The sequence below is a fragment of the Spinacia oleracea genome, chromosome 2 (assembly GCF_020520425.1).
Source record: "Spinacia oleracea cultivar Varoflay chromosome 2, BTI_SOV_V1, whole genome shotgun sequence".
NCBI lineage: Eukaryota > Viridiplantae > Streptophyta > Magnoliopsida > Caryophyllales > Amaranthaceae > Spinacia > Spinacia oleracea.
In genome coordinates, this window is record NC_079488.1 from 19012156 (window position 1) to 19024342 (window position 12187).

Genomic DNA, 12187 nt, shown 5'->3' on the forward strand with positions numbered 1-12187 from the left:
AAATAGTAAATATCATATAGGCAGTTGACTTGGTTGACTTAGATTATTGTAAGTACTATTATTAAAAAGTAGCCTGACTAGAGCTATACCTGCTCCCTAAATATATTTTGTTTACTAAAGAAGATAATGAGTTTACTTTGAAATTAATCCAGTTTACTTTTAGAGTTTCTTTAACAATCTTGTACTCATACGTGATACGCCTTATTCGATTTCTATGGCCATCACCTTTATTTCAAACTGTTGCGTCGCCAACACAACCAAAGACAACTACTTTGGCCTTGACCAATCTTTTCTTTTGGGGTTTTTGTCATAGTGAAGGTTGTAAGACATTTGTGACAAAGGGATTTAAAAAGAGAACCATGGTTGGATATATCACCCAAAATATATAGAAAAAACTTATTGATGTCAAATTGAAGTATTAAATAAAACAAGAAGGCTAGTTCTAGAGTTTCAGTTATTTATTGGCTATCAAAGCTAAGGGGTCAAAAATTTAGGGCAACTACTGGAATTTCCCTTTATAAAAATATCAATCAAGCTTGTTAGTCTGAATAATTCTATCTCAAAATTGGTTACAATTTGATCAATAATAAAGTAGTGCCAATCACAAAAAAAAGTAAACAAAGAATCATTGAAAGTACGTAAAGAATCATTTAAAGTAAATAAATTGAAATTAAAATTAAAATTAAAAACAAAGGAGGAAGGATTGTACTAAAAATGAAAAAAACATTTAACCAAAAAAAAAAAAAATACTAAATACATGGTTACTTTGTAATCCAAAGTTAATAAAACTAAAATTCAAATAATCCTACTTGAAAAGCATAAATTCAAAATCTGTTCGGAGTTCTCTTAACACTCCATAATAAAAGATTAAGACTGCATATTTATAGGAAATAAGTAAAATGATCCTTATTACTTGTCCCTCCTTCATTTTATAGCTCATTCCATTGCACCGTAAGATCCACAAACGCAAAACTAGCAGACACCTGCAAGTGCATAAATAATTGGTGCAAAGTCAGATATTGATTAGTATAAATTGAACAAAGAATCAGTAATAGTAAAATGAAATGAAAGTAAAAATAGAAAATTTTAAAGTAAAAGTAGATGAATTAAAAATAAAAGTAAGTAAAATTAAAAAAAAAAAAAAACAGAAATTCAGCAGTACCCACTGTCATTTGGTTGGACTTGATTCATCCTAAGATCCTGATTAGTAGAAAGTAAATAAAGAATCAGTAAAAGTAAATGAATTAAAAGTAAAAGTAAATGAAATTAGAATAAAGAAAAAAAATTAAGCAGTACCCACTGCCATTTGTTTGGACAGTTACGGCTGTCGTGGTTTACCCCTGACTGGCCACAAGCTTTGCATGTACGTCCCTTCTTTGCAGTAGTATTCACTTCAACTGCTTTCTCTTTCGCACTCTTTAGCCTCTTGGAACATCTTCCAGATCCCTTGGTAAGACAAACATTAGGAGGGAGAACATCAACCTCCCCAGACTTTGAGCCAACAAGTAGTTCAAGTATATCAGCATCAGAAGCAGTTTGGTCTTTCCTAGTTGCCTCGCCTTCACCACACTTCTTTTTCTTCATTCCTCCTCAAACACACTTCATTTCTCAACTAATTCAAACAAATTATTTTCTGTGTCCTCGACCAAACTCACACAAGAAAACATTTTAGACCAACAATCGGAGAGAAGTTGTTTTTTTCTATCACTTCTTGAAGAATCTTCCACAAATGACCAACCTTCGAAATTAGACATTGGTTGCTTAAGGGCATCTTTTGACCAACGACGCAACAAATATTTAGATGGAATTTCACATAAGAACTTGCCCTTCATTTTAAACAAGATATGTCTACACAATATCCCTTCACTCTCAAACTTTCTACAACTGCATGTACTATCATTAGAACTCGTGTCAAACATAACATCACAATTCTTGCGCCTCTCATTATCATAAACAACAGAAAACTCTTCACCTTCACCATAACATGAATTGCAACTCTCTATACCACATGCAAAACATGTTGCCTCACATTCTTGTTGAAATTCATAAAAAAGTGCGTGTGTACAAAACAAGGATGCATGCTTTTCTAATTGTAAAGGAGTAACAAGTGAAGGAAGATTTTTGGATTTCTTAACCAACTCATCTTGTTCATGTCTTTGGGCATCAAGCGCGCTATCATAACGTAAGGCAAACTCAACTAAAGTGACATGTGGATTTGTAAAATGACAAAAGAAATTGTTTTTCTCCATTTTTGGCTTTTTAAAAATTTAATTCTATATTTTTTTGCTTTTGCAACATTTATTCACTATATACAACATGAAGGAAATAATGCCCTTGGTCCAAGTATGCATTCTATGTTAAGTCTAATAAATGCGGTTCAGTATTAATTAACAAGTTAATAATTCAGTGAGATCAAGTGAGCTGAATGCCTAGCTAGAGGCCGCTTCAGTTCAAGTGGAATTAATGATATTAATCCACAGCTTACTCTTGACTGAACCCGTAGGGTCACACAAATAGCACGTAAACGGATCAAGTATTTAATGGCATTAAATACTCCATCTATGAATATTCGGAACCGACGGATCTTGGTTTCAGTGGGAGCTAAGATCGTCACAGGCAAGAAATGAATACTCCGGAAACGATGATATTGCCGGAAACGGAAATATGGATCGTATCGGAAATATGAATATTATCCAAGTCGTAGATGTTGCCGGAAACGGAAACATGGTACGTATCGGAAAATATTATTGGAAATGGAAATATTACCAGAATCGGAAATATTGCCGGAAACGGAAATATTGTCAGAATCGGAAATATTACCGGAATCGGAAAATAATTCCGGAAACGGAAATATTAAATATTTGTTCGAAACGGAAATTAATTCCGGAATCGGAAATATTAAATATTGTTCGTATCGGAAATAAATTCCGGAACTGGAAATTTAATCGGAAGCATATCGTACGAATTAGCATTGGACGAGGCTTGCCGGACGAAGGCCCAGCACGAAGCCGGGGCCATCGCCCAGCAAGCATGCGCGCCACAAGCCCAGCCAAGGCAGCGCCCAGGCCTACCGCAAGGCAGGCCCAGCGCGCGCCAAGGGCCACGGCTGCGTGGGCCGCGCTGCGTGGGCTGCTGCTCGCACGCGCATGGGCAGCCCTTGTGGCTGCCGTGTGTGTGTGAGTTTGTGCTCATGCGTGATACCTGAATCTACAAGAGTCAGTGTATGATTAAATTTCTATTCCTAATTGGATAAATTAATTAAATAGAATTCATGTAGGATTCTAATTTCAATTAATTCGTATCCTACTAGGATTACGATTCCTTTTCCATAACTCTATAAATAAAGGCCTAGGGGTCATAATTTATACACAAGTTTCAAAGTATTCAAAAGTGAGTTTTTTGAGAGAAAATTAAAACACACATCTTGCTCATAAAGTGCCGAAATTTTCTAGTACCTTAAGGGCGATTCTAGTTGGTCAATCTTAAGGCGGATCCGGACGTGCTGTGGACTATCTACGGAGGGACGACACTTGGAGTCCTAAAAGACTTGTTCTTGTTCGGTTCGGGCGCAGCTAGGGAAGGCACGCAACAAAGAGTATGCATCTAAATTATGCTATATGATTATGTGTAAATAATATGTTGTCCTGGGTTAATGGTTGTTTCCGCATGATCTATGTAGTGTCATATGTATCATAACCTAACAGTGGTATCACGAGCCCCTTATTATTTTCATAATCTAAATTGCATGAACATGGTTAAATATTACAAATTTGCAAGAATTAAAAGGGGTGATTAATTTTCGTAATTGTTAATTAATTGCAAATTGCGTTTATTTAATTATACGTACGCAGTTTTTCGGCAGTTTCTTCGTTACTCATCCGGATTAAGTGATTTTTGTGTCAATTCCGCATGTAAAAGGCATTCTAAAATTTTGACAAAAATAGTATTTTTCTGCCGAACCCAGAATTCTCAAATTCGAAGCCTAACTATGACTTTTCGAAGGTTTTAGTTTTTCGAATGCAAAATTTCGTAAATTTAAGATGTTAAATTAAATATTTGCGATTCTTGTTGATAAATCTTGAATTTTTGATTGACCTAATGCATATGTTTAACAAGTTTGAATGCCTAGTCTTGTTAATTATGCAATCTAATTTGTAATAATGATTAATTTGTTGAAAATTAGAATAATTTAGAATTAATTTGATTTTCATAATTAATTGTAATTTAATTAGAAACCTATGATTAAAAACCACCATAAAAATTGTAAATTTACGATAAATTTTAAATTTTTATGACCTAGACTTGAATCCATAACAATCGGAAATCAATTGGATAATAAATTTTCGATTTTTCGCCCTAAAATTATGAAATTAATATTATTTATTAATTTGTCATTAATTTTAAATATAAATTTTAAATTTTATGCGATTCGTTCATATAACTTGCACGCACGAAGCAATGGACGCTTCGTGTTACCCTTAAGGGGTGTTGTATAATGCGGGCATGCGACGACGAGCAAGGGAGCTCGTCGCCCGTGCGGCACGAATGCAATGAGCAAGGGCGTAGTGCACGAGCACAAGGCAGCAGCCCTGCCTTGTGTCGTGTGCCACGAGCAATGAACGAATGGGCATGGGCGAAGGGCGAGCCAAGGCAGTCGCGTGTGGGCAGCAAGCGAGCTGCGCCACAACGCGCGCTGCCTCGCACAAGTGCGCGCAGCCTCGCGCGCAGCGAGCGCAAGCTCGCGTGCCACGAGCGCTGCGCCCAGCACTGCTCGCGCGCGCAGCGCGCGATGTCGCTCGCCCAGCGAGCGATGTCGCGCCCCAGCGAGCGATGGCTCGCGCGCGCAGCGCGCGATGTCGCTCGCCCAGCGAGCGATGTCGCGCCCCAGCGAGCGATGGCTCGCGCGCACAGCGAGCGAGCCAGCGCGCCCAGCGAGCGATCTCGCGCGCGCGCACTGCGAGCGATAGCTCGCGTGCGATGGGGCGCTGTGCGGAGGCTTGCGATAGGACAGCAGCAGCTATGCGACGAGCGCATGGGCTGCGCGCACATGGCCAGCAATGGCTGTGTGCGTACGGCCCATGGGCGTGCAACGCGTAGGGTGTTTGCGTTACGATTAGATCGTTTTGAATGTTTAATTTGAAAATTTCAGTTCACGTAATTTTAATTAATTTTAAAATTAATAATTTGAATTATTTTCTTGGATTTTAATTTTGAATATTATAATTATAATAAATGTTATTTATTCTAATTATTTTACTAAAATTAAAATCATGAATTAATTTAAATACGACTGAAATTAAATTAAATTTTTGGATTCAATTATAAATTTATATGAGCTTTAAATTTTAATTAAATTTGTATGTTTCCGGTTGGACTAGAAATACATTTTTATGTTTAAAATTAGTAAAGCATATGAATTTATTGGTTTGAGTGGGAGCGCTTTTTAGTCATAAACTCTTGATTAGGTCTACAAATCCTTAAGGTTAAAACAACTCGATTAGAATTAATAAGGACTGAATAATTGGTAGATTATTGGTGCCCTTGATTAGTTGCTGCAAATGTTTACGTGATGCATAATGTGTTTTACTAACCAGCTATGTGGGCCATTCATGATAATGAATGGGTGAATGGTATATATTGTATATGTACTGTTTTGCAGGTTATGAAGTGACTAGTATGGCCCAAATAGGATAGAAAATATGGTCTGCGTACCATTAATTTGAATGTAATTGGTCTAAAGTACCAAAGTTATTTTTTAATTCAAATATGGTCTGCGAACCATCAAATAGTTGTAATTAGTTATAGCTTATCCTATTTGAAGAAAATGGTGCCTCCCACGGAGATTTTCAAGACGGACTTTGAAGTCAAAGCTTCAAGATGAAGTCGGGCCATACTAGATCACAAATATCTTATGCATGTTTTAAGTTATTTATTGCTTTAAATATGTCTTAAAATGCATGAGATCAAAAGCTTGATTATGTTGCATGATTAAGGATTTTAGTTCACTTAAAATCTAACCAACATAGTAAGAGCCTTAAGTTCCAAACTTAAAAATTGAGTTAAAAGGTGCCATGCCAAAATATACACTTGCTTGGATATCCTTTACATCAATCTAGTAATAGTTTTCGCTCAGCGAGGTGTTACTTATTGGTCCTAAAGGGGCAAGGTACACAAATAATTGTGAGTACATGTTAGTTTTGGTGAAACTCAACGATATAAGTAAGGAGTCCTTTTATGTCGTGGCAAATTCGATAGGTTTACCTAATAAGTTCTTAGACGTACCTATCAACCAAGAATAGTTTCTAGACTATTAGCAAAAGGCTTTTGCTTACCTAAGATGTTCTAGGATTAAGTCGACAAACTGTGCTTAGTTCTTCAATGATTTTAGGATCTTGGAATCATTTTATTCACACCTGCCGGAACACATAATTCGAATAAAATGCTAATGACTTGTTTAAATTGCATGATTGCTTTTATTTTCAAGTTATTATTCATGATAAATGTTTAGACTTTGCATGCTTCAATGTATGTTTTAATTATTGTTTATAATTAAATATCTTGCACTGCAATAAATCCTTTTAGAAAGGTAACAGTAAATTTCCTCGATTGGTAGTGAATCCAAGAACGATTCACGGAAAAGAGAGAAAGTGAGCAATTTAAAATGTACGTTTCTTATAGCGACTTTTATGGTTGTTTTCGAATATCAAAATCGAATGGCAAACCAATTGGTGCTTGTGAATTCAAAATACACTGTAGTTTTGAGATCATAAAGCATTGAGCTTAAAACGCTCAGCTTTACCAATGGTTAACAACCTAATATCTTTGTCCATTTAATTCTCGAATGAGTCTAGTCCCTAGACATTCGAATAGATCGATGCTTAGAGAACTTTAGAAGCTTCTGGTAAGATCATCTAGTTGAAACTTAATATTCAACATAAATTAAATGTTAAGAACCTTGTTGGGGTGACATTGGACATGTCTAACAAAGTATAAAAGTCAACACTAAAGAATTCAATTCTTAAGACTATAAGAAAGGGTACAAGAAATAGGAAAGCGAGGAACAAATGAAAGGAATTTACGATTCCGTTTCTACCTATAAGTTTATGTTTAAAGAGAAGTGACCTAGCAATCAAACTTCCTTGGTATCATATACCGCTTGAGGTTCTTACTTCGGTAAAAACTCAAACAATGGAAGCTAGGCTACACTAATGACCTACAAGTGGGAAATGAAGCATGGCAATGCTACATTAGCTGTAGGGTCATCTAGTCTGTTTTAAAGTCCTTTCAAGGCTGGAACTAAATGGCTATTTTGTTCCATAATCAGCATACCTAAATTTCTGCTTCAAAGACAGAAAGACTCACATTCAGAAGAACAAAAACAATGCTTGTTTGTTTGTTTATTTGAATGAAATGGTCAATTACAGGTTGAGTCAATATGCTTGATTAAAACAAACAACTCTTTAAAGAACTTTACTAGGTTCAAATCAAACCCTTGATTTGAGTTCCATTAATCTTTGGCATTGTTGCTTAGACCATATCAACAAGTTAACATTCATAAGCTCTATTTTGATGGACCTTTTGAAAGTTGGTTGATTTCTAGATCAACTTAAGACAAGCTAGTCTTACTTGTTGAAAGTAACAAAGAATATGAACTATTGTTAGAACGCCTAGACGATAGAGTTCAAAGCTAAAGAAAGGTTTTATGACTTTATTATTTCACATGGATTTGAGTGAATATAGGTTTATTTACTCAAATGTGATATAAGTTGAATCTGTTTGGCTAGTTCAAAGATTCAGAAGTATAAAATCCACTCGGCAAGAAATCATAAAAGATCTAGGTTAGATCATGTTGATGATTACTTGAGACCAAATATGATCATCAATAATTGTGTGTTGTAATTTCACAATCTAGCTCCATAAGATATGGCATATCTACGTTGGAATGATCGAAGTCAATTAGTACTTGATTCGATCAATGATGAATCATAAAGACTTTTCCTATAATTTCTAAAACAAAATGCTCAACTACCACCAAACTAAACCAAATTCGTCAAAGCTATTGAAAAGTAATTTCAGGATATCTTTTCAATTATATATATCTAAAGAGTTGCTAAACTCAGTGGGAGCTTAGTGTTTGTTATTCAACAAACTAAGGCCCAAGCATAGATATATGTTTCATTGTGATTTATTCAAATGAGACACAAGGGTATTGTTTCTACCACAAATTTTTGAGAACATAATGTTTGTTTGCTCGAAATAATGTCCTTTTGGAGATTCGTTTCCAAAATGACAAGTGGGAGAAAATAGACCTCGAAAGTTTTCGAGGCGAACAACAAACATAAACGTACATTCCGGAGGCTTTTCGAAGTGCTTCAGAAAATCCGAACTTATTCTTTAAGGACTTTAGAAGTGGCTTTAAAGAATAGACATCTCTTAGAAGACTTTACAAGTGCTTCAAGGAGAACAGAATATTCAAAGGACTTACAAGTGGCTATTGATATTCTATTGTTTGATGTTCTATACCCAAGTAGGCATAGAATTCAAGTCACTGAAACTATGAGATTCTTCTATTAGATAGTGAAGAAACATAGAGATCAGGTCAATGAAACTATGAGATTCTTCTATTAAATAGTGAAGAAACCTACAACTTGCAGTCAAACTATTATCATATAGATTAATGAGTTTGTGACTTGTAAGAAAGCTATGACGAAACCCAGATTCCCTAAAATGGTTAGAGGCCATATATAGACTCAAATGTTTTAAATGGTTAGAGGCCATAAAACATACTCAATGTTTTGATGACAAAATTGAAATTTTGTTGATTTGCAAGAATAGTTTCACACCTATTGGTTGCAAGTTTGTTTTAAGGATAAAAACCATCAAACATGGAATTGTGTTCACACACAAAGCTAGATTAGTTGCTAAAGGTTACAAGCAAATTCATGGCATGGATTGTGTTGAAACCTCATGCAAAATCGTAATGCTTAAGTCTATAATTCAAGCAATGATTGCATATTGGTACATATGGCAATTGGATGACAAAACGTATTCCTCAATCAAATGATGGAATACAATATGTACATGATATGTCATAGAATTTGTGGATCCAAATAAATGCTTAAAAAGGAAAGCTAGCTTATAAAATCTAAGTACAGATTTAAGCAAGCAATTGGGAAATGGAACTGTATTTTAAGTGAAGCTAATAAGTATTTTAGTTTCATAAAATGTACATGATTCTTATAGATGTATAAGAAGTTTAGTGGGAGTACTTAAAACTTAATTGGTCCTATGTGTATTACACACATATCTCTCTATTGTGAAATAACATTCAAATGCTAATAACTTAGGTTTGAAATAATTCATCAATGATGGACCATGGCGAAACTTAGTACATACTGGGTATTAAGATCTATTTACAAAAATCTTATGATATTGTTTTGGATTAAGTAATGGCATTTACTAAATCAAACACGAAAGTCTCCATTGGAGATATTCGACCCATGTGAATAAATCTAAGTAAAGGATGTTTGAACTATGTATAAGCATTTACTAAGTTAAACATCAAAGAGTCTAAATGAGATTCTTAACCTATATTATATGTCAAAGAATTTAGCTGGATTCAGTATCTACTGAAATTGAATAAGCTAAAGTTACATGAATAGAATTCAATTGGGAATTATTCTGCAAAAGAATTTATCATGTATGATATAATATGAGGATCGCCAAAAACGTATCGTATGACTTTAGCCATGACGAACATATACCAATCTCTATTGATCTAAGTGAAGATCAACTAGATTGAGATCAAGAATACTTATGGTACTTGAAAAGGTACATAGGAATAGTTCTTGATTCAAGGAAATAAAGATATGCTAAATATTGATGCTACACGCAGAAACACTGGCAAAGGATCAAGCAAGACCCCTTTGGAGTTAACCATTGACAAGGACGAGCTATAGAGCATCGTGTTTTGAAATGGCAACATGGGTTGGAGACCATGAGTTGTTGCGTGGGAAATTAAAATAATGATTTCTATGTTCTAAGATATAGTTGAGAGTATTCCACATATCTGTGAACTGCTTGGATAAGTAATTCCAAACAAAGCATCACTAGCAACCTATAAAGTTGAAGTAAAAGTAATTATTGCCTAAGAAGCAATAAAACAGGGTTGTTTAAAGTTCTTCACTGAACTTGGGTAGATCACCTATCTGCTGGCTTGATGATTCTTCATTGAAAAATGCGTAGAACCACTCTTGAAGCAAGAAAAACGTCTGCTAACTTGATGGTTCTTCATTGCAAAATGAGTAAAACCACCATCGAAGTAAGAAAGACTAGATCACATAATAAACAAACTCGAAAAGATCTTATCATCATATCTCGAAGAACATTCGATAAAAGGATATTAAGATTGGCAAAGCATGATAACTAAACCTATGCAACAAGTGAGAAGCAACACTCACATTGTAGCACTGGAAATCAAGCATAGCTTTGAATTCCATGAACTGTTTTAGAAGATGGGTTTGAGGCCCATGCTTGTAAAACATTGGGGTTGAACATTTATCATATATGAAATGTATTTTCATATTCCATTTAATCTTGGTTTAGTATTAAATGATGAGTCCCTTCAATTTGACGATATATTCAAGATAGACTGTCAGGACCAGTCCTGTGACTAAGAAATGTCTATCAAGTGAACTTGAATGTCAAAGATTGAAAATGGTCCCTAATCGGAGTTTTCTATAAAATTGGACGCATAGAAAACGTTAGACGATTAGAATGCAAGATGACTAGTAGTTCTGTTTCTTGAACTATGTGGACATGGCAATGTCATAATCATTTGCATAGATACTTACTTTGGGAAGACTAGTATCGGACAAGACCTATGAAACTTTACTGTAAGAGATGAAAATCTGTCATGAGTGAATTTCATTAAATTATTAGACACTAAATCCTCAATACCTGAGTGATTTGAGATTACTTGTTTGAGAACTGGTTGCTTTGACGTTGACCAACCGTCGCACCGTAAAAGGAGGCTATAAAGGCAACGCTCAGGTAATCACCTATCAAACGAAGTCTAATCTCAAGATCGCAAGATTGGGATTGTCCTCCCATAAATCGGGATGAGATGCTTAAAAGTTGTACAAGGCCACTCGGAGAGCTAGAAACTGTGAAATGCATGGCCGTGCTCGGATGAATCATAGGCTATGATTATCTGTTTATTTGATCAGTTGAACTCTGAAACCGAGGAACACCTCTGGACATAATAAGGATGACAACTCTTACCTTATGTTCAAGAGCAAGCATCGAGCGACAAAGGAATTAGGAAATGCACACTTGTCCCTAAGGACAAGTGGGAGACTGAAGGAAATAATGCCCTTGGTCCAAGTATGCATTCTATGTTAAGTCTAATAAATGCGGTTCAGTATTAATTAACAAGTTAATAATTCAGTGAGATCAAGTGAGCTGAATGCCTAGCTAGAGGCCGCTTCAGTTCAAGTGGAATTAATGATATTAATCCACAGCTTACTCTTGACTGAACCCGTAGGGTCACACAAATAGCACGTAAACGGATCAAGTATTTAATGGCATTAAATACTCCATCTATGAATATTCGGAACCGACGGATCTTGGTTTCAGTGGGAGCTAAGATCGTCACAGGCAAGAAATGAATACTCCGGAAACGATGATATTGCCGGAAACGGAAATATGGATCGTATCGGAAATATGAATATTATCCAAGTCGTAGATGTTGCCGGAAACGGAAACATGGTACGTATCGGAAAATATTATTGGAAATGGAAATATTACCAGAATCGGAAATATTGCCGGAAACGGAAATATTGTCAGAATCGGAAATATTACCGGAATCGGAAAATAATTCCGGAAACGGAAATATTAAATATTTGTTCGAAACGGAAATTAATTCCGGAATCGGAAATATTAAATATTGTTCGTATCGGAAATAAATTCCGGAACTGGAAATTTAATCGGAAGCATATCGTACGAATTAGCATTGGACGAGGCTTGCCGGACGAAGGCCCAGCACGAAGCCGGGGCCATCGCCCAGCAAGCATGCGCGCCACAAGCCCAGCCAAGGCAGCGCCCAGGCCTACCGCAAGGCAGGCCCAGCGCGCGCCAAGGGCCACGGCTGCGTGGGCCGCGCTGCGTGGGCTGCTGCTCGCACGCG

At 36.0% G+C, this 12187-nt stretch overlaps 1 protein-coding gene across 1 annotated transcript; it reads right to left on the bottom strand.

The window, feature by feature from the left end:
- Positions 1 to 1601: 1601 nt before the first annotated feature.
- LOC110779065 (protein FAR1-RELATED SEQUENCE 9-like) lies at positions 1602 to 2249 on the bottom strand. Its single transcript, XM_021983595.2, has one exon. The coding sequence runs from the start codon at positions 2247 to 2249 to the stop codon at positions 1602 to 1604; it is 648 nt and encodes a 215-aa protein (XP_021839287.2).
- Between the last annotated feature and the right edge of the window lie 9938 nt (positions 2250 to 12187).

Coding starts and splice junctions, on each gene's coding strand:
- LOC110779065 (XM_021983595.2), bottom strand. CDS start 2,249: ATGGAGAAAAACAATTTCTTTTGTCATTTTACAAATCCACATGTCACT.